Source organism: Haematobia irritans, chromosome 1, assembly GCF_050003625.1.
Source record: "Haematobia irritans isolate KBUSLIRL chromosome 1, ASM5000362v1, whole genome shotgun sequence".
NCBI lineage: Eukaryota > Metazoa > Arthropoda > Insecta > Diptera > Muscidae > Haematobia > Haematobia irritans.
Genome location: NC_134397.1, coordinates 132459537 through 132483135, shown reverse-complemented (window position 1 = coordinate 132483135; position 23599 = coordinate 132459537). Strand labels below are relative to the sequence as shown.

The 23599-nt window shown below is 33.8% G+C and overlaps 1 protein-coding gene and 1 long non-coding RNA gene across 3 annotated transcripts in view; one reads left to right on the top strand and one right to left on the bottom strand.

The window, feature by feature from the left end:
- The window catches only part of Adss (adenylosuccinate synthetase), a 31730-nt gene extending 8369 nt beyond the window's left edge, over positions 1–23361 (top strand). Inside the window, exons 3-6 of the mRNA XM_075291664.1 lie at positions 18841–19120; positions 19181–19541; positions 22449–22633; positions 22699–23361. Coding sequence (XP_075147779.1) covers positions 18841–19120; positions 19181–19541; positions 22449–22633; positions 22699–22942 — 1070 coding nt within the window. The 3' untranslated portion in view covers positions 22943–23361. The remainder of the gene's footprint in view (positions 1–18840; positions 19121–19180; positions 19542–22448; positions 22634–22698) is intronic.
- On the bottom strand, positions 527–1814 carry LOC142221830 (uncharacterized). 2 transcript variants are annotated; one of them, XR_012718210.1, is made up of 3 exons: positions 1333–1814; positions 898–1269; positions 527–732 (listed from the first exon to the last, which is right to left on the bottom strand). It is a non-coding gene; the product is annotated as an uncharacterized LOC142221830 (long non-coding RNA). The 2 variants fall into 2 exon arrangements; XR_012718209.1 differs by having other exon boundaries at positions 898–1814.
- Positions 23362–23599: the final 238 nt, after the last annotated feature.

Here is a 23599-nt window from a genome sequence, read left to right as displayed (position 1 = left end):
CCATCAGATAGACCGATCTCCCGATATTACTTTTTGAGCTTCTAGAAACCGTAATTGTTATCCACTTTCCCTGAAATGATTTTATTTTTTGGGCTTCTAGAATCCGTAGTATTTATCCAATTTGCCTGAAATGAGAAATCTAGAGGTATTTTAGGACCTTAAATACGAGAGCCGAAAATGACGTGTATTGGTCCATGTTTTGGTTTATCTCCCAAATAGACTGATCTCCCGATTTTACTTCTTGGGCTTTTAGAAACCATAGTTTTTATCAAATTTGTATGAAATTTTAAATCCCCGTGTAAAAATTGGGGGATCTGATTTGATATGGTTAGATCTGAGCCAAGATATAGTCAGATCTGAGCAGATCCGAAAAATGGTTATATCTGCTCAGATCTAAATACTATGAAATTGGATCTGATCAGATCTCAAAAATGAGACACATCTAATCAGATCTAATTTGATATAATTGTATATTATTTGATACAATTGTATCTTTCGAGATCTTTCAACACATAAAATCCCATAATTTGTATATAAAATGAGATCAATTGTTTTATTTAATAATACAGACAAAAAGTATGTGCATAATAAATATGTTTAATTTAAATTGATCCATCAAAGCTATTTAAGAGTATTGACAGTTGAGTTAGAGTGTTGTCCAAGGGTTTTTTCGTTTGTTTCTTCTGCTTTGGACTTAGACACGCGACTAAAGTATTACAGCGTTAAGACAATCTGCAATGAAATTAAGTAAAAAAACAATTATTAAACAAATATAGGAATAAACAAATATGGGAATATATTGAACTATGTAAGCAAGTATTAGTATTGTTTTGGATCATTCTTCTTTAAGTTGCAATACAAATTGCCATATAATTTTATGTTGCTTTTAATACTCACATTTAAAGTGTATTCGGAATTAGGTTAGGTATAGCGATAGGATGTTATTTTAGGCTCATACATACTATTCAGACCATCATGACATCACAGTGATCAACATCTTACTTATCACTGACTGCTGCTCGATTCAATAATTAGCTCAATAACATGGGACCTCCTTGCTATAATCGAGTCCTATCGGCATTTCACGTTGCGCTGAAACAACTTAGAGAATCTTTGAAGCAGAAATGTCACCAACATTACTGCGAGGAGATAATCCACCGCCGTAATAATTTTTGGTGTTGGTCGGAACTGGGATTGAACCCGTGACCTTTTGAATGCAAGGCGGGCATGTTAACCAGTACACCACTGAGGTTTCATTTTTTTCCAAATCTAGAAAATAGTAAAACAATATGAAAATGACTACTAAGGAAATAACAAATACAATCTACTTACCTACATAATCTCCGCAATAAAGGAAACGATATACACTTTATCAAAGGAACACATTTAAAACAATTATATTAAATTTCTTAATTTTCTCAGCTAGTCTGGCGTTAAATTTGTTTAGAAGTGATGCCCCTGACGGCGTTGACATTTGACATAATGGCATTGAAGTTTAGACGTGTATTTTAAAAATCTTTTTAACTTGTTCATGATTTTTTTTTTATGTTTTGGACCGTATTTAACCCCATATAGTCAGATATGATGTTATATCTACCATATCTTATTAGATATAGTGCTATATATGGTCCTATCCAAGCATATATTATTAGATATGCCAGATATAATTAGATATTATACTATATATGATGAGATCTGCAATTATATCTAACCAGATCTAGCACCATATATAGCATATCTGTGCATATCTAATTATGTCTGAACCAATATCTGAACAGATCCAATTAGACCCAATTTGATATTATTAGATAGGATTGGATCCTCCAATTTTTACACGGGTCTAGAAGTATTTTAGGAACATAAAGAGGTGTGCCGAAAATGGTAAATATCGGTCCATGTGCACTGATAATGAAAATTGCTTGAAACTGAATTATAATTTCCAGATTTTACTTCTGGTAATCATTTAAATAATGGGGGGGTAAAAATCTACAGATGTTAAGTTTAAAATCAAGGCGTTATTTCATCGTTTTCTTGTACACTTGCAAACGATGTTTATGATTCATTCATTCATTCATACTTTATTTGTAATTTCAAAGCCCCATGGCCAATTATAACAAAATTACACAGACTACAATACAGTCTACTAAACAATACACAAATTCAAAACAGAATTGCAGAATTCTTAATATTTACCCTAAATTCGTAAAAGTAGATATGTATATAGCCCTAAGAATACAACGCAGTTCGCTATACTACTAAGAAATTGATAATCCAACACAAAAATAGCAAATATCTTTATCTTACCCTAAACCCATAACAATAGTAATAATATATGTAGTAACAAATTTCAATATACCAATAAACCCCTTGACAAATTAACAATAGTTCATATAGTAGTTGCAGTAATTATAATATTGCCACCAGAGTCCCCAACTAATCGCAAACAATAATCACAAAACTAACAAAAAATAGTTACTAAAAATACCCACGCGTCAAAAGCTCTCAGAACCAAAGTGTTGCAATAGCCTACCACGGTACACCGAATCCGAGACATCCTCAAGGCGCCAGGAAGGACATTAAAAGCCCGCGCAACTCTCACCTCAAAAGATCTCTCAACCTGCCCATTTTCGACCCTTGGTACAACCAATTGATTGCTCCGCGAGGAATGTGTGAACACAAATGACTGCGTCAAAAACGATGGACACTGATTCCTCCATACACTATAAAACAGCATCAGACTACGAATAGATACGAGACTGTGGAACGAACACCCCACAAAGCGCTCAACAAATGGTGCTATTTGAGAACATCGATTGACCCCATAAATAAACCTTACCGCATTATTGAACGCAACCTGGACCCTATTTAAGTTATAACCAGCACAACCTGCATAAACCTCCATACCATACAAGATCACCGACATCACCAACGCATGAACCAATTTAATCCGTACATCCCGCGGCAACATCAAACCGCAATTATAGAGCCGACGGGGGTGAAGTTGACACGCGATACGACCCAATCTACATGCTCAGCGAAACTAAGCCTGTCATCTACAACAACCCCCAAACATCTGACACTCGACACAAAGGCGATACCTCTAAAACTCAACCAAATATAGTTCTTATAAATCCAGAATCTGAACTAGTTTTCATAGGTAAAATCTTGGAATTTATCTTCGGGAAGTGTACTGGTTGAACTGATCTGCTTGTCATCAAATCGCCCTGAAATTTTCACAGGAAACTATAATATTTGATTCATGGTGGTGGGTATTTAGGATTCGGCCCGGCCGAACTTACTGCTGTATATACTTGTTTTGTTTCAAATATGTTAAAAACAGAGTAAGAATTAATAAAATGGTACAAATTATTTAAATTTTGTCGAAAAATTGCTTAATCCATTCTGGAAAATTTTCGAATTTTTGAATTTATTTATGGTCATACGTTTCAGACAAGTGTTAGCATACATTCAAATTCATAAAAATTATAAAAAATATTTATTTTGTAAAATATCGCAGAATTTTTTATTTCGCATCCAAAGCACTGAGTTCGGATCACACCTAAGGAAGGGATGCAAATTCAATGCAACGGTTGTTGAAATGGAGGACATCCGTCCTATCGCCTCTGTATCAATTTGGCACAACTTCCGGATACAAAAGGAACACTTTCATTACATTTTGGCGACGAATTTTTTGCTTAGTTGTTATTTCTGGCGAATTTTCTAAATTTAATTCCTGACTAGGCATACCTCTTTTTTAAATAGGGGATATCTCCAATGTCATCTGAAGACCGTGTAAAAAAAACGTTGAAAATTATAGCATTTCAGATAGGCGTGGTGAATGAATTAACAAATTAGTTTTCTTATAATTTAACCATTCATAATATCGGTTCCGCTCATATCAACATTTGTTTATTTACACAATACTACCCACACATCGGTCTTACCTCCTCCAATTAATAAATTTTAATTATAACACATACACAATTACAATTGTTAAATCGATTAGCGTTATTGTTGTTGTCACTTTTCTTCCTCCATGCATATTCATATTTAAAACAAAACAAAAAAAAATAACTTTTCTTCCCCTCTTTATGGGTTTGAGTTTGTTTGTTGCTATTGTGCAGAGGAACAATTTGTTATTATCGCTTTTGTCAACGAATATGTCACAAGACCGTTTATTAGATAATCATCAACCCGTTGCTCCTATACAATGACATTTAGACTTTGCTTGCATTATTACCAACAATTTTTGGCTCCACTCTGTTTTGTTCTATATAATGAGCCTAAAATGTAGTTTAGATTTTCGTTATTAACTTGCCGATGTAGGAAGGAAATAACGCAATATAGCCACAACAATCGTGTCATGTTGTATTATCGTTCTTCTCTAACTGGTACGAAACTTGTTACAACAGTTTAATATAATTTATTTTAATCTATACATAATTATAATTGTTTACATTGTTTGTTTGTAGATGCTCATCATATTTAAATTAGTAAACATGCATGCGATTGTGCTTGGCAAAATTATTGCAAAAGTATTTTTTAAAGCTTAATATCATAGAAAAAAATCCAAACTCACCCTACGGGAAATGAATCAATACTGGAATTGATCCCGAAACTGGAGCACTGGCACCAGTCCTGTGATATGTGCGATAGTGGCAATTAGCACAAATTTTCCTTAGGGTTTTATTTGGAAACCACTAGCGCTTTTCAATTGCATGGAGAGATCGGGTTTTTGTTTTGTCAAATTTTAGACAAATTACTGCATTATTTTCTAATTTTTAGAAAATCTACATTTGAGGTTTTTACAAATTTAAAATTTTCAATAAAATCTATTTTCGGTTATTTAAAAATTTAATTTTAATAGCCCATTCACATTAGGCTCGCAAAAAACAACGAATAGACGAATAGTTTTTTTTTATTATTTCATTTTCATTCCTGAATATTGTTAAGTCTTCCCAGCAAAAAATAATTTTGGAGTTCTAAAGGCATTACTTTAATAGCATTTCCAAAAACGTCCTCCCGAAGATCTTCTTTATTTCAACTATACAAGAATTTCTTTTAGTTCCATATAATTCGTTTTTTTCATATTTGTCATGGGTAATTTTAACTTTTCCAATAGGATAAAAAGAATTAAGTAAGAATTAATAAAATGGTACAAATCATTTAAATTTTGTCGAAAAAAATTGCTAAATCCATTAAAAAAAAAGATTTTTTTTTAAAAATAATTGAAGTCAAACGATCCAGACAAGCGTTCGAATGCATTAAAAATCAGAAAAAATATTAAAATTATTTATTTGACAAAATATCACAACATTTTTAAATTCACATCCAAAACACTGAATTCTGATTACACCTTAAGAGTGCTCCAAATTTAGTGCAATGGCTATTGAAATGGTGGACATCGGTCCTATGACAAGCCTATCTTAAATTCATCGCTTCTACGCCAATTTGCATCACTTCCGGATACAAAAAGAACATTTTCATTATCTTTTTGGTGATGCTTTTTTTGCTGTGTTCTTCTTCCCTTGGACAGTCTTCCCTCTATTTTGCATCGGATAGTGTTTTGGAGTAGTTTGTACATATTTATTGTTTCGCATAATATGTCCAAGATTTTTCGTTTCCTTCTTTATTGTGTACTAAATTATGTGTTTGCATATGCTCAAAGGTTTGGCAATGTAAAATTTTTTCATATGGCAGCGTAGATATAGGATTGTGTTCTGTACCATCTACTTTATCCACAACTGAAATGATCCTTAGGTTAGGTTAGGTGGCAGCCCGATGTATCAGGCTCACTTAGACTATTCAGTCCATTGTGATACCACATTGGTGATCTTCTCTCTTATCACTGACTGCTGCCGATTCCATGACAAGGGACCTCGTTTTTATAGCCGAGACCGAACGGCGTTCCAAATTGCAGTGAAACCACTTAGAGAAGCTTTGAAACCCTCAGAAATGGCACCAGCATTACTGAGGTGGGATAATCCACCGCTGAAAAACTTTTTGGTGTTCGGTCGAAGCATGAATCGAACCCACGACCTTGTGTATGCAAGGCGGGCATGCTAACCATTGCACCACGGTGATCCTTAAATATAAATAATTTTCTATAGAGCTGATATGAAAATGTCTGAAATCTACAAAAAAACAAAAAATGTTATTGCACACGAAAAAAAAATTCTGATTCAATCACGAAATTAATTGATCCAATTAATTTTTTAATTGAAATGTCTTCAAATGGAAATTAAAAAATACTTGATTGAAAAATTAATTGATTTCATTAGCAAATTTCAATTAATTTTTTAATTGATTCAATTAGAAATTTTAACTGACTTAGTTGTGTTAGTTTGATTACAAAATTGTTTGAAATAAATAAAAACTATTTCATCACTTTTTTAAGTGACTTAGGGTATGGTCACACTAGGCAAATATTTGCCCAAAATGAGTGTCAATCTTTTTTCCTTGAAGCACATTTGAAATATCTGGCTACCGTTTTTGGAAAGTACTCCTATTGCGTAAAATATCAAATATGAGCTAAAAATGTTTGCTGGTTTGACTGTGGCGACGAATTCTTTTGTGATTTCTGTCAAATATTTGCCCAGTGTAACCATACCGTTAGTCTTTCGAGTTTGATTAAAAAGTTAATTGTCCAATTACTTTTTATACGCTCCACCATAGGATGGGGGCATATTAACTTTGCCATTCCGTTTGTAACACATCGAAATATTGCTCTAAGACCCTATAAAGTATATATATTCTGGGTCGTGGTGAAATTCTGAGTCGATCTAAGCATGTTCGTCCGTCTATTGAAATCACGCTAACTTCCGAACGAAACAAGCTATCGACTTGGCACAAGTAGTTGTTATTGATGTAGGTCAGATGGTATTGCAAATGGGCCATATCGGACCACTTTTACGTATAGCCCCCATATACTCAAATTTGGCTTGCGGAGCCTCTTGGAAGAGCAAATTTCATCCGATCCGGCTGAAATTTGGTACGTGGTGTAAGTATATGGTCTCTAACAACTATGCAAAAATTGGTCCATATCGGTCCATAATTATACATAAGCCCCATATAAACCGATCCCCAGATCTGACCACCGGTGCCTATTGGAGAAGCAATTTGGTACGGTTGAAATTTGGTACGTGGTGTTAAAATATGGAGCCTCGAGGAAGAGCAAACTTCATCCGATTCGGTAGAAATTTGGTACGTGGTTTTAATATATGGCCTCAAACACCCATGCAAAAATTGGTCCACATCGGTCCATAATTATATATAGCCCCCATAGAAACCGATCCCCATATTTGACCTCCGGAGCCTATTGGAGAAGCAAAATTCATCAGATCCGGTTGAAATTTGGTACGTTGTGTTAAAATATAGTCTCTAACAACCGTGCAAAAATTGGTCCATATCGGTCCATAACTATATATAGCCCCTATATAAACCGGTCCCCAGATTTGACTTCCGGAGCCTTTTGGAGAATCAAAATCCATCCGATCCGTTAGAAATTTGGTACGTGGTGTTAGTATATGGTATTTAACAACCATGCCAAAATTGGTCCATATCGGTACATAATGATATATAGGCCCCATATAAACCGATGCCGAGATTTGGTTTTGGAGCCTCTTGGAGGAGCAAATTTCATCCTAGTCAGTTGAAATTTGGTACATTATGCTAGTATATGGCCGTTAACAACCATGGCTAACTAGGTCCATATCGGTCTATAGTTATATATAGCCCTCAGATAAATCGATCCCCAATCGCACAAAAATTTGTCATATCAAGTTCATAATTGCATAAAGCCCCCATATAAGCGACGCCCATATTTCAATTCTTGCTCTCTAAGTACCGTGCAATAGTCCATATCGATTCGTAATTATTTGTAGACTTACGAGTACCTATATATACTAGAGGTCTGCACAATTCCATTTGTAAATGCAGAGTACACGTGTACTTGCTACATGAGTACATCTATTTGAGAGAGTCGCAAGCAAAACAATTGGTACACATTTTGATGAACACCAAAAGCCACAAGTAACTTCTTGTTGCTACTCTGATGTCTTCACTACCAACAAACACATATTCCTCTTTCTCTCTTATTGAAGTGTACTCAGAGCAGGGATGGAAAATACAATTTTTAAGAAAGTTTTTTAAGCGAAAAGGTACTTTTCACTAAATTTCAAATAAAATTCTATTGGAAAATTATTGTCAAGGGCTCCTTTAGAAATAAAATGTTGACAACATTTTCTATAGGAATAAAATTTTCATAAAATTTTCTATGAAAATAAAATTTTTACAAAATTTTCTATAGAAAAAATTGTTGATAAAATTGTCTATAGAAATAATATTTTGACAAAATTTTCTATGAAAATAAAATTTTGACAAAATTTTCCATAGAAAATTTTCTATAGAGATAAAGTTTTGGCAAAATTTTCTATAGAAATAAAATGTTGACAAAAAATAAAAAAATAAATTTTTGACAAAATTTTCTAAAAGAAAACATTTTGACAATATTTTTCGTAAAAACAAAACTTTGACAAAACTTTCTGAAGAAATTAATTTTTGCAAAATGATATTTTTTTGATAGTTTTTGGTAAGATTTTCTCCAAATGTTGGTAGATTATTTTTCTCTCAAGTTTCGACCGTGACTGTAATGGCTTTTATAAAAATCGAGATTTTCTTCCCGCATGAACTTGTCTGCTTTGCCAAATTTGAAAAAGACTATTAGCAAATAAGTTTGTTAAAGACTGTCTCAAAATATTAAAATATTATGTCAAAACCATTGTACCATACATTTGATATCGGCTCAAAAATGTCTACACAAAAGGTACTAAATCATTCGCGGGGGTACTACGGTACTGACCAAGGTGAAAAAGTATTGAAAAAAGTACTATAGTACTGCATTTTCCATCCCTGACTCAGAGTGATCACGTCGAGTATGTTGCGAGAACAAAACTTCATAGAGTACTCCATGTACCACGTGCAGTTTCAGAAATAAAAAAACAATTACTCTCCATAATATACGTCTTCGGTTTGTTATAAAGAACGAACAAACGTTAAGGTAAGTGTGTGACATACATAAATATATGAAATATGTGACATACATACATATCAATGATTAATAATAATGGAAAGTTTTGCTTCGCACATAACTGAGAAATACTTGTGGTACCACGTGAAGTGAAGGGAATCCATGTTGTACTTTTTCTCAAGTACTTACATTTTTATTGTTCCTTTTTGTCGGAACACATATTGTTTCGGATAAGTACTTGGTGGTATTTGACAAGCAAGTGTTCTTTCTCTTCACTACTTGCGCTCTGAGAGAAAAACAGTGTATGTACTATATTCGACAGCGAATTGCAATATATACATTTTTTGTCTAATATATACCACGTATAGACTAACTTACAATTTAGAAGATGGTGGAGGGTACATAAGATTTAACCTGGCCGACCTTACGGCCGTATATACTTGTTTATTTTAAAATTTCCAATCATTGACTTAGGTTAGGTTAGGTTATGTGGCAGCCCGATGTATCAGGCTCACTTAGACTATTCCGTCCATTGTGATACCACAGTGGTGAACTTCTCTCTTATCACTGAGTGCTGCCCGATTCCATGTTAAGCTCAATGACAAGGGACCTCCTTGTTATAATCATTGACTTAATTAACTTAATGTTTCTGTCTTAATTTTTGATTGATTGAAGTTAATTGTATCAATTAATTTATTAATTGAAAAAAATTACAACAACATTGGAAATAATTTGGTGATATTTTTTGTTTTCTGTGTGGTTTTTGAACATTCATTGGGTAACATATTAAAGTCTAAAAATTTTACGATTTGATATTCGCTAGACCCTTACTTACAAAACTGTAACAGCATACACCAACTGCTGCTTTAGCAGACATTTTCCTGTACATACATCGATTTTTGGAAGGGACTTCCCCTTTATCATACAACGATTTATCTGGATTTTTATTATATACTCAAATGAAAATTCTGAAGAATTGTTTTGATCCCAATGTGCGTACATACTTGATGTACTTACTTGTATATAAAAAAATGTTGGATTGATTACTAGATATGAAGTAAATGTGATAAGAACATTAGTCATGTGTTCGCGTTTCAATATGCTGAAATTATACACCATTCAGTTCATTAACCAGCCGCAAGAAACAGGCATAATGTATAAAGTAGTTTATTTGTGGTAGCTCTATCACATTTCAAAATTAAATTATTTGTAATTGTAAGTCAAGATTGTTGAACTTTAAATATCACATTTTTCTAATGTATACAATTTATGCAACTAAAGACGATTGTTTAATGAACGTACCGATATTATTTTTGTAATATAAAAAATATTAAAACAACAAATGTATGCTACAAAAACACAAGACGGCATATAATTGAATTTTACTATTAAAATCCTATTTCTGAATACATTTGAAGCTAATTATCTATATACACTATATAGGGTTGTCCAGGCCTTACAGCCGAAGAAATATATTAGTAAATATAGAAGAAAAGTCCGCAAAACAGCAAAACGTCTGTTGAAAAAGAGAAAGTAGACCCTGTTTGCTGATATATCAAACACTCACTACCTTTTCTTTAGGTCCATTACACCAAAAATTTTGAAACAAAGAAACAAATTGAAACTTAAACTGGATCCAATTAATTTCTTAATTGAAATGTCTTCAATCACGAAAATTATAGTATCAATCACAGTTTTAATCGGACATCAGAAACAAATACTTGATTAAAAAATTAATTGATATAATTAGCAAATTTCAATTAACTTTTTAATTGATTCAATTCAAAATTTAATTGATGTTGATTGCAAAACTCAATTAATTTTTTCATTAAAAACTTAACTATTTTCAATTAGTTTCTTAATTAACTTAGTGGTTTTAGTTTGATTAAAAAATTGATTGTTTGAAAAAAAAATTATTAAAAATTAAAAAAAAATTCCCATCACTTTTTTAATTGATTTAGTCCATGCACAAATTGATCCATATCGGTCCATAATTATTTGTAGCCTCCATATAAACCGATCCCCAGAATTTGGCTTGCGGAGGCTCTTGGAGGAGCAAATTAGTTCGTCCGATCTATATCGGTTCATATGTAAATATATCCCCCGTATAAACCTAACCTCCTGAAGGTGCAAATTTCATTCGATACGGTTGATATTTGGTACGTGATACATCTACGCCTCATTGAAGAAAAAGCTTTATCCGATCCGGTTGAAATTTGGATCTCTAATTACCATATGAAAATTATTTCATATCGATTCATACACTATTACAAAAATATATTTTTCATATGTTCCGATATAAACAAAATGTGTTTCGAGCACAATTTTTAAACACAATATATTTAAGTGCCAACATGTAATCTTCCTCAACTAACACTAAATGTTTGGACACATATGCTAATATGTTAAAATATATTATGTTTGGGGCATGAATGTTTCATAAAAATAATATGTGTGAATGTAAACATATATAAATTTATAAATTTCGAGTAAACATATATATGTTTACAATTTCTGTGAAACGGTTGTATGTTGTTTCGGAAAACTGCTTTATGATTAGGCCAACAATTTGATATGCTTAAGTCTAAATATTATTTAATTTGAATATTAGAATTAGTATTCGGAGTAAAGAGAATAGGCATTCGGAACCAAGAGCATAGAGATTTGAAAAAAACAGCATGTGTTTTCGCCTTGAGAGGAGAATTTTATGTATTTGTGGACAAGTGTTTTGTTTATCATTTTGGCATTAACGGCCTTAAAGGCAAAATTAAAATTAAGTACAAAACACGATAAGTTTTAAAGGCATTTAAAATGGTGTTAAATGCTAGTAAAAAGCGGTTCACGCTTAAATAAATTTATGTGTACATTATAAAATTATTTATGAATGTTTATACTCTTCTTTTGTTAGAGTTTTTGATTTTCTTCCAAAATTTCAAACTTTTATACCAAAAACAGTTTTTGTTATAAAATTGTTATTTTTGCAATAAAAAAATAATATTTTATTCAAAAGCCATTTCGTTTATATCAAGCACTGTTTCTGACTGTAAATCTTTAATAACCCATATTTCGAAGTTTCATTATAAAAATTTAATATAGTATAAATGTCTAAATTACAAAAAAAACAAATTGGTTCGGTCGGAGCAGGAATTGAACCTACGACCCTTTGCATGCAAGGCAGACATGCTAACCACTGCTCCACGTGGCCAACAAATGTAGGTTTCTTTTAAATAATGTTATGTTTGCATGGGCTCGTGGGCGTTGCAAACTATGCTATATAAATGTAACATAACATATAATATGTTCACATAAAACAAACATATTAATGTTTCGGCAGTATCCAATAATATATGTGCTTCCTGCAAAATATGTTTGAAACATATGTTAGAGAAGCGATTTTTTTGAGGGTGTAATTATTTGTACTTTCTATAAAGCGATCAAGAACGGAATTGACATATATCGGTGTTTATTCATATGGTCATAGACAGTTTGCTGTTGTCTATGACCATTTCCGACATGAAAAAATGGGGTTATGAATTTTATCGCCCGAAACTATTTAATATGGTTATTGGGCCAAATTTAAAATAGTTTCAGATTTAAATTTCAGATACAAATTTTACCCTAAATCGAGAGGGATTAAAATAAATATAGGAAATCGTGCGCTGTAAAAAATCGTATTTGTAATCAACTTCAGAACCTGAAATGAAATTGTTCTAAATAATATATAAAAATACAAAAGCCGTCAAATTGTTTTAAATGCACATATAAAGATATTGTCGTCAAAGATGCCATTGATGTAATTAGAAGGATTGTCCATCGTCATTGATTCATTGGTGTTGTGTTTCTAAACCATCCATTAAATTTATTTTTGCTGATACCCATCTAGCTAGACACTTTTCCGATGTTATTCAAAAAATCGCCAAACCACCATGATATTATAGTTACTTAATGATGATAATCTTTTGTTTTCAAAAAATTCGTTTTTGTTTTTCATATGGTCGTTTAGTTTATAATGAATGATGAACAAACAAAAATTTTGGCGAAAACCTTTCGTTGCTCTTCCCTTGACATTCACCGAGTGAAAAATATAAATAAACACATTAACATACATCTATCTATCTATCTATATAAATACATACATACGTATATGTATACACATATATACTAAACACACAAACAATAGAAAATAACCCAAAGAAACACCGGACAATGTTTCAGTTGTTTTCCTTGGGATTTTCCTCCTCTCGATTTTTTTGTTGTTATTTTCACTTTTCATTTCTAACGTTGATCTTATTTTCATTTTATTGTATTTATTTAGCTTTTATTTTGTAGACTTACACACATGTATCCATACATAATCAAGTACATACAAACGTGTACAATAGCAGCAAACATTTTGTAAATCACATGACTTTGACTACTATACCAAAGTGACTAACACAGAAAATAAGAACAATCCCATCATCCGACCCGACCGAGCATTAAGAATATTTCATTGAACGTGCTTAGAGTTGTGCACATCATCTTCTTTATACAAATGACTTTTCTATTGTTGATATCTGTATGATTTTTGTTGATGGGTTGAATTTAATATAAGAACTTAGAGATGTGTATAGAATCGATGAATGGGACGGGACGGTCGAATTATCAATTAGATGTATTTTATTAATTTTAGTAGGTTTTTTTTGTATATATTGCAAATATAAATTACGTACATATATATATTTGCAATTTTTTAATTAAATGACGTTGAATTTGAATAGAGTAGATTGCACAAGGTAGGGCTAGTGAGATATATGCTTTTTGTGCAAATATTTTTTTTTTTATTTATTCAAATTATTGAATGCCTAACAAGTACAAAAGCAGATTTCAAAATGTTTTTCCTATAATAAGTCAACTTTACTTTGACGCACAATGAAGCGATTGGAAAAAATGATAGACCATAGCTGTCCATATCATCAATTTACCTTGAAAATGAAAGCAATCAGTTGTGTCAACTGTTTTGGGTTAAAATCATCAATTATTATTTTATTTTTGTCTAATCGTCAAATCGTGGCATAAAATACACAAAAAAACGTCACTCTTAAAATATTCGAAAAACACATTTAAACGGAGGAAAAATACTGTTTTCATATGTTTCGTTGTAAACTTAAATTTTTACCACATTATTTTTAAGTGCAAACATATAATGTTCATGGACTAGTATGACATGTTGGAGACATATATTAATATGTTAGAACATATTATATTTGAGACATTACATTTGCTTAACCTTTAACTGTCGAGGTGGTGGTTAAATTTACCCCCTCAACACGTGTTTTTATACCCTCCACCATAGGATGGGGGGTATATTAACTTTGCGTCTCAAAGAGAAGCAAATTTCATCCGATCTGACAGAAATTTGGTACATGGTGTTAGTATATGGTCTCGAACAACCATGCAAAAATTGGTCTACATCGGTCCATAATTATATATAGCCCCCATATAAACCGATCCCAAGATTTGGCTTGCGGGCCTCTAAGAGAAGCAAATTTCATCCGATTCGGTTGAAATTTGGTACGTGGTGTTGGTATATGATCTCTAACAAACATGCAAAAATCAATTTCAACACAAAAATTGATGTCATCCTCTATAACCTAACCTAACCATGCAAAAATTGGTCCATAATTATATATAGCCCTTATATAAACCGATCCCCAGATTTGACCTCCGGAGCCTCTTGGAAGAGCAAAATTCATCCAATCCGGTTGAAACTTAGTACGTGGTGTTAAAGGGTGATACGGTCAAAATTTGGTCAAGGGAAAACGCGTGTGAATCGGTGAAATCGTTTATTATATCAAATTAAATTTCTTTTCAAGATCAATTAGTATAAAATTGAGGAAAAATATTCAGTTAGGCTTTCGCTTTTCCAAATCCGAATTGCCGGGCCTCACGCTTGACACCCGCCATCAGATTTTGTACAGCCACCTTGTCCACCTTCTTCGCCGCAGAAAGCCAGTTTGCCTTGAACTGCTGCTCGTCTTTAGCAGTTTTTTTGGTCTTCTTGCCTTTTTACCGTAATGGCAAGATGCCAAATCCGGCCAAAACAGTACGGAAAAACCATGTTTCTTCAGGAAAGGCAGCAGACGTTTATTCAAACACTCTTTCACGTAAATTTCTTGGTTGACAGTCCCGGAAGCTATGAAAATGCTGCTTTTCAAGCCACAGGTACAGATGGCTTGCCAAACCAGATATTTCTTTACGAACTTTGACAGTTTTATGTGCTTGAAAATATCTGCTACCTTTCCCCTTCCTTTTGCCGTATAAAACTCCTGTCCCGGAAGCTGCTTGTAGTCGGCTTTGACGTAGGTTTCGTCGTCCATTACCACGCAGTCAAACTTCGTCAGCATCGTCGCGTACAGCCTCCGGGATCGCGCTTTGGCCGTCGTATTTTGTTTATCATCGAGATTTGGAGTCACTACCTTCTTGTAAGTCGATAGTGCGGCTCGTTTTTTGGCTCGATGCACGGTTGTAGCGGCATCTCGGAGAGAGAGGTTAGGGTTTCGCTTGAAACTACCGGCAACTCTCTTTGTCGTCTCAGCGGTTTCCGGTTTTCGATTTCCCCCCGATCCAGACTTCCTGGCTGTCGACAAACGTTCCCCAAACACTTTAATTACATTTGTAACGGTTGATTTGGCAACTTTTAGCGATTTTGCCAGCTTTGCGTGCGAGTAGCTCGGATTTTCGCGATGCGAGAGCAAAATTTTGATACGCTGCTCTTCTTGCTTGGACGGCATTTTGACAACTGAAGAGTGAATTCCAAAATCAAAATAGGAGCAACATTCTACACACACATACCTTCAAAATGAGGGGTATTCAGCATTTTTAAATGCAAAATTGAAAGAAATGCGTCAAGTTTATATTGACCAAATTTTGACCGTATCACCCTTTAGTATATGGTCTTTAACAACCATGCAAAAATTGGTCCATATCGGTTCATAATTATATAGCCCTCATATAAACCGATCCCCATATATGACCTCCGGAAAATTTCGCTAGTGTATGGCCGATAACAACCATGCCAAAATTGGTCCGTATCGATCTATATTATATATAGCCCCCAAATAAATCGATCCCCAATCTCGAGCCAAAAATAATCTAATAAATGTTGCTGTTCTCGGATATTTCTATACACCATCGGTGATCATCTTTAGCGAGATACTATCTATAAATTGTAATAATTTAAATATTTAACAGTAAATATTTAACATTTTGTTAAAACAAATTCTGAAAATATATATGCTTGAAGCGGAATGTGTTTGGGAGTATATGTTACAGAGGGTGCTGTCGTTAAGTTAATGCACACCGTAAGTTGTAAAAAATAATCCCAGAAAAAAGTTTCACGATTAAATTATTTTTTTTTTTTTGGCGAGATGAATCTTTAGTTTTATTTGAATTGACTGCTTTGTGGTACATTGGAGGATGAATATGACGGAGAGAGCAAGCTAGATAAAAATGCTTGTTTACATTACAACTTATGAAAAATCGTCAAGTTATTTTGTTATTTTGAAATAGACGTTAAAAGCAAACACTTGAGTCGAACATTTTTAAAAATTGTCATCAAATTTACCATAAAAAAATCGTCAAAATAAAGAAATATCGTCCGAGTTGGCATCACCGACTGCAATGGTAGTTCGTAGGCTAGAATTCTTTGGTTAAGTGAACACGATCATTTTAGGACGTTACAAATAACACAATTTAGACATCTTTCTCGTCAGTGGACACGATGTTTAGAAATTCGTAACGTTCGGAACTCCTTTTCCCTTTCGAGTCGAAGATCATATGTCGCATCTTTCCACATGATATTTCCCTATATTTAGCCTTTGGTATAGATAATTGCACTAAGCATATACATATATAAGACAGACGCAAATCACTTTTAAATTTAATGTTAGATAGTGGATCTGATTTCACCAGGGCTGTGGAGTCGAGTTAATTTTGCTCGACTCCGACTCCAGCATTTCTTATAAGCCTCGACTCCGACTCCGGAGTCGACTCCAGGTGGTGTACCTAAATCTCATTTTAACAGTATTCCAATTGTATTTTCAAAAAAAGACCGATATTAGTATTGTATTTGTCCAAAAGAACTCTAATTTTAAATTTTTATACTACTCGATGACAAACCTCAGCATTTTAGGGATGCAAAAGCTTTACATTTTAAATACGACACAAGACTATATAGAGACCACATCAAAATATGGGTAGATAATAACCATCTCCAGAATATGTATTTATAAAAACACAAAATTTCAAAAAATAATTAGGCTTCCAGAAGTTTAAGGAGTAAAATTCTGGTATTGGTCTATATAGACATTTTATAAAAAATAAATCTATATAAAAAAGAAAAATACACAAAAACAAAATGTCGGGCTAATCAGATAGAAAGTTTAGATGCTAAACAATGTAATGTGTCGGATATATAAAACAAACATAAACTGCCAACAATTAGGACGGACGGAATTTTAAATAACCACTACCATACAACAGATGACAAGAATAGCTGGACAGTTACGAATATTGTTTCTATAAAAGTAAAATGATGAAACATCGATTTATAAATGGTCTATCAGTTATGGACATTAGAGATCATTAATTTATTGTAAAGAATTGCGAGTGACTTTGATGAAACAAACTTTCTCCCAAAAGACCGGCTCAGATGGCACGTTAGCAGAGGTTATCAGAGGTTCCAAGGACATCGGGTGTATATGGAGATTTCTCAAGTAATTATGTAGGGCTATCTCAAAATCTGGGCCGACGGGAAATTTCCGCATTTATTTATGGATCTCAAATAACTCTAAATTCAAAATTTCTGTCAAACCCTATGAACATTTTAGACTGGAAAAATGTTCTTAAAACAATTCCGGTTAGGTTCTACTGTTGTATTGTCTTAAAATTGTGCCGTTATCAAGAGTATATATAGGGCCAAACATCGATATTTTAATGTGTTAAAAATGGACAATACAATTCAGCCTATGTTCTAGTAAAAAATATCACCGTGAAATTTCACCCATATAAATACACTTTGAATGGCCTGCAACCCAGTACTTCGTTTTGAATAAAACCCCTAATGGAATCTAAGTTGTCGAAATATTTCCTTAATTACAAAGATATGAAGTGTTTTTCAAATTTTGTTTCGCCGGAGTCGGAGTCGAGTAAAATTTCTACGACTCCGGCTCCGACTCCAGCAAAATCTTCAGACTCCGACTCCGGCCCCGACTCCACAGCCCTGGATTTCACATTTGATTTTTTCGTTATATTTCGATTAGTCGCTGTTGATCATAAAATCGATTAATCGATTTTGTTCAACATCAAAAGGCGATTAAACTCGAATTTCCAAATATTCAAAAGTAATAATTATATTTTTAAGATTACAAAAAGGACTATTTTTGACAATTTCGGAATTTGAATTTTCGACTTGAGCATATCTCGATAAAATATATTTAAAACGTTAATTGAAATTTAAATAAGAAATTTAATTTTATTTTGTTACAAAATTATAAATTAAGATATTTAAAGGTCTTAATTTTTATGCCATGTAATCGATTTGGTCGAATGTGGCTTATAAATTAAAATGAAATAAAAATAATTTGCCTGCTATATCGTCTCTGTGATATATTCCTATGCCCAATTTTTAGAAATAATTTCCAAAATAGCATTTTTATCTTGAAAGATACTTGCACTTTTGCGATTATCCTAGATGACATCAATCAATTATGGCTTGCATATTTTATATATAAATTGAAATTAATTATATTATCTATTTGCTTTCTTTACAGGCAATGGCGTGGTAATCCATTTACCTTCTCTATTTGAGGAATTGAGCAAAAATGAAGCTAAAGGTCTACAAAAAATTGAGCATCGTTTGATTATTTCAGATCGTGCTCATTTAGTATTCGATTTTCACCAGGCTGTGGATGGTATGCAAGAAGCTGAAAAGGGTGGCAAATCATTGGGTACCACCAAAAAAGGTATTGGTCCAGCTTACTCCAGCAAAGCTACCCGTAATGGTATTCGCGTTGGTGAACTCTTAGGCGACTTTAATCTTTTTAGTGAAAAGTAAGTTGTTCAAATTAAAACTGCATAGTCTTTAACGAAGCTTACCCTTTGAAATTTTAGATTCAAAGCTATTGTTGCCACTCATGTACGTTTGTTCCCATCCATCAATGTTGATGTTGATGCTGAATTGGCGCGTTACAAAGAATATGCGGAAAAAATACGTCCTTATGTCAAGGATACAATTTGCTTTTTGCACACGGCCTTACGTCAAGGCAAAACTATTCTCGTTGAAGGAGCCAATGCAGCAATGTTGGATATTGATTTTGGCACCTATCCCTATGTGACAAGTAGTAATTGCAGTATAGGCGGTGTATTGACGGGTCTTGGACTACCTCCTCAAACTATTGGTGAAGTTATTGGTGTTGTGAAAGCCTACACAACACGTGTTGGCGATGGACCTTTCCCATCGGAACAATTGAATGTAAGTATACACATGCAGTTGTAAGTATATACAGTTGCAGTGCTTTTGTTTTTTTTTTTTATTATAAACCACCATAAGATCCTATTATGTTCGGGTAGACAGCATTGTAATTTAACCATTACGTTCGTGTACTAAGGTTCTGTTAGTCAGACTCCAGATCCAGAAATCGTGCGACTAGAATATGAGATGTCCTTGTTCGCCATGCAAATCATGGAGCCATACAATTCACTCTGCCAAGGCTACACCCTTTTGATAATTATCCAGGAGCAAATAACGTAATTCAAAGTTGACATTAAAATCTCTTGGTATCAAATGGAACAAGTGTTGCCTATAACCTATAACAACAGAAAACACTGTAATATGAAAGCATTCTATTCCGATTCGTGAAATTTACTAAATTTACTTGACACCCATTCTGGCGACAATATTCAGTAGTATTATTACGGCCTTTTATATTCTGCACCACAGGGTGTTATTGTGTGCAACACCCAAGAAAAAACCAAAATTGATCATGACGGCTCCTTCATGGGTTTGGCGAGAACTAACTCTCGGTTTAAGTGAAACCGACTTCAAATTCAGTGCAAGTATTTTCATGAATGAGATTTAGATATATGTAACTCACACAAATAAAGGCGTTTCGAAAGAGAGAAAAATAAACCGAACCAACGGTGATGATAGACAAACTTCTCAACAATAGCTCTTTGTTTTTCCGACAACCAGATGGATGGATGGTACGTGACCGTTCAAAATGATTTTTCCATGGTATTCCTGAACTGCAACTGCTTATATGTCCCCAAAATCCATAATTTCACTCCGAGTTACTCAAAATTTTGCGGAGAGAGAGTGCAGAATTATCTTTCTTGCTAATTGTGACGTGTTTGATAGAAACCTGACTATGCAATGATCTGTAATGATATCTACAACAACAATCATATCTTACTTGTTAAAGCGGAGCTGGGAATGAGGTTTACATCGCAACCGTCCCTGGGTAAACCTTGTGAGGTTGGTCAATTCAGTGTTTCATTGGCGACCTGATTCGCCAATTAAAAATTCAAAATCACAATCGGAATCACCATGATCCCTATTGCAGATATAGAGTTTCCAGTTGAAATATATCATTATTTAAATTTATTTCCATATTTCCTCGGTTTGTCGATAGATCGTTCCTTCATTACTAAGTATTTTTGAGAATCTTCTCAAATGTGGGATACTACAGGGATATGTTGGATATAGCGACAGCCCGTTATTTAGCCTCATTTAAATAATTCATTCCATTGTGGTACTAAATGTGGTAAACTACTCTCTTATCAATGAGTGCTGTCCGATTCTATGTTTAACTCAATGGCAAGGAACTTCCTTTTCATAGTCGAATACGAGTCTTTACACATATTTCATTCTGATGTCTTCACAACAATAGGAATAATTAATGGCATTAACAGGTTATCTGATAAGTCCCCGGTCTAACAAAGAAAAACACATTTTTTTGTCAAAATTCGTTTTTATTTTTCAACATAGTTCCCTTCTAGAGCGATACAACGATTATAACGACCTTCCAATTTTTTGATACCATTTTGGTAGTACTCCTTCGATTTGCCTAAAAATAGGCCTCAGTTTCGGCGATCACCTCTTCATTGCAGCCAAATTTTTTTCCCTGCGAGCATCCTTTTGAGGTCTGAGAACAAGAAAAAGTCGCTGGTGCCTGATTTGGGGAATACGGTGGGTGGGGAAGCAATTCGAAACCCAATTCATGAATTTTTGCCATCGTTCTCAATGACTTGTGGCACGGTGCGTTGTCTTGGTGGAACAACACTTTTTTCTTCTTCATATGGGGCCGTTTTGCCGAGGTTTCGACCTTCAAACGCTCCAATAACGCCATATAATAGTCACTGTTGATGGTTTTTCCCTTCTCAAGATAATCGATAAAAATTATTCCATGCGCATCCCAAAAAACAGAGGCCATTACTTTGCTAGCGGACTTTTGAGTCTTTCCACGCTTCGAAGACGGTTCACCGGTCGCTGTCCACTCAGCCGACTGTCGATTGGACTCAGGAGTGTAGTGATGGAGCCATGTTTCATCCATTGTCACATATCGACGGAAAAACTCGGGTGAATTACGAGTTAACAGCTGCAAACACCGCTCAGAATCATCAACACGTTATTGTTTTTGGTCAAATGTGAGCTCGCACCCATTTCGCACAGAGCTTCCGCATATCCAAATATTGATGAATGATATGACCAACACGTTCCTTTGATATCTTTAAGGCCTCTGCTATCTCGATCAACTTCACTTTACGGTCATTCAAAATCATTTTGTGGATTTTTTTTTGATGTTTTCGTCGGTAACCACCTCTTTCGGGCGTCCACTGCGTTCACCGTCCGCCGTGCTCATTTCACCACGCTTGAATTTTGCATACCAATCAATTATTGTTGATTTCCCTGGGGCAGAGTCCGGAAACTCATTATCAAGCCAAGTTTTTGCTTCCAACGTATTTTTTCCCTTCAGAAAACAGTATTTTATCAAAACACGAAATTCCTTTTTTTTCCATTTTTTCACAATAACAAAAGTTGCTTCACAAAAGACGCTCTATCTCACAAACTAATTGACTTACAGACGTCAAATTTTGACACGAATCATTTGAAGGTTGGTACTATATAAAAATAATATGCATTTAATACTAGCGACGCCATCTGTGTGTCAGACCGGGGACTTTTCAGCCAACCTGTTATATCGTTAGGATAGGTTAGGTTAGGTATAGTGGCAGCCCGATATTTCAGGCTCATTTAGACTATTCAGTCCATTGTAATACCACAGCGGTATTACAATGGAAATTATATCGTTGGTTTTGTCAAAATTCAGTGCTTTCTAATTGGTTTTATTTATTTTTTTTTAATTTTTTAAATATATAGGAAATTGGTGAACTGCTTCAAACCCGTGGCTTTGAAGTCGGTGTTACAACAAAGAGAAAACGGCGCTGTGGATGGTTGGATATACCACTACTGAGATATACCTCATTAGTCAATGGCTATACCTGTATCTGCCTTACAAAACTTGATATTTTAGATACCTTAGATGAAATTAAGGTTGCAGTAGCGTAAGTATTCCATATTACTTAAATAACCTTATAAAAAAATAAACAATTCCTATTTTTAATTATAGGTACAAACGTGCCGATGGCAAGACTTTGGACCATTTCCCTGGTACCATTGCTGAATTGGCCTCCATTGAGGTTGAATATGCTGTTTTGCCAGGTTGGAAAACATGTACTGAGAACATTCGTGACTTCAAAGAACTACCAGAAAATGCACAAAAATACGTTCGTTTTATTGAGAAGGAGTTAAGTGTGCCCATACGATGGGTCGGTGTCGGTAAAGGCCGTGAATCTATTATTAATGTACATTAGCACTTAAATATTTTAGTTTAACAATTATTTTATTCATCTATAACCACAATACACCCACCCTTTTATTATTATTACTTTACTATATTATATAAAAATGTTATGCAAAATGCATCAGGGTACACACTGTGCAGCAAAATTACAATATTTAAAAATAACCAAAAATCAAAATTTTTTAATTGACGATTATGAATGTAAACAATATTGCTTATATATTTCCTTTGTTTTCTACAACATTTTGTGTAAGCTTATTTTTACTTAATTTAAATTTAAAAAAAAAAAAACACAAGAAGAAGAAACAAATAAACTGGACAACACAGAAACAGAGACACATGTAATAATACCAAATTTCATATAAATGTACTTAAAACGAAAGAAAATTTTATGTGGCTATGCAATAAAAATTAACTAATTGAAAAATATATTATTTAGAACCAATAACTTTTATGATACGAGTATCCTTAATTTCGACAGTGCCGAAGGTTAGGTTAGGTATAGTGGCAGCCCGACATTTCAGGCTCAGATAGACTATTCAGTCCATTGTGATACCACAGTATTGAACTTCTCTCTTATCACTGAGTCCTGTCCGATTCTATGTTTAGCTGAAGGATAAGGAACCTTCTTTTTATAGCCGAGTCCGAACGGCGTTTCACATTGCAG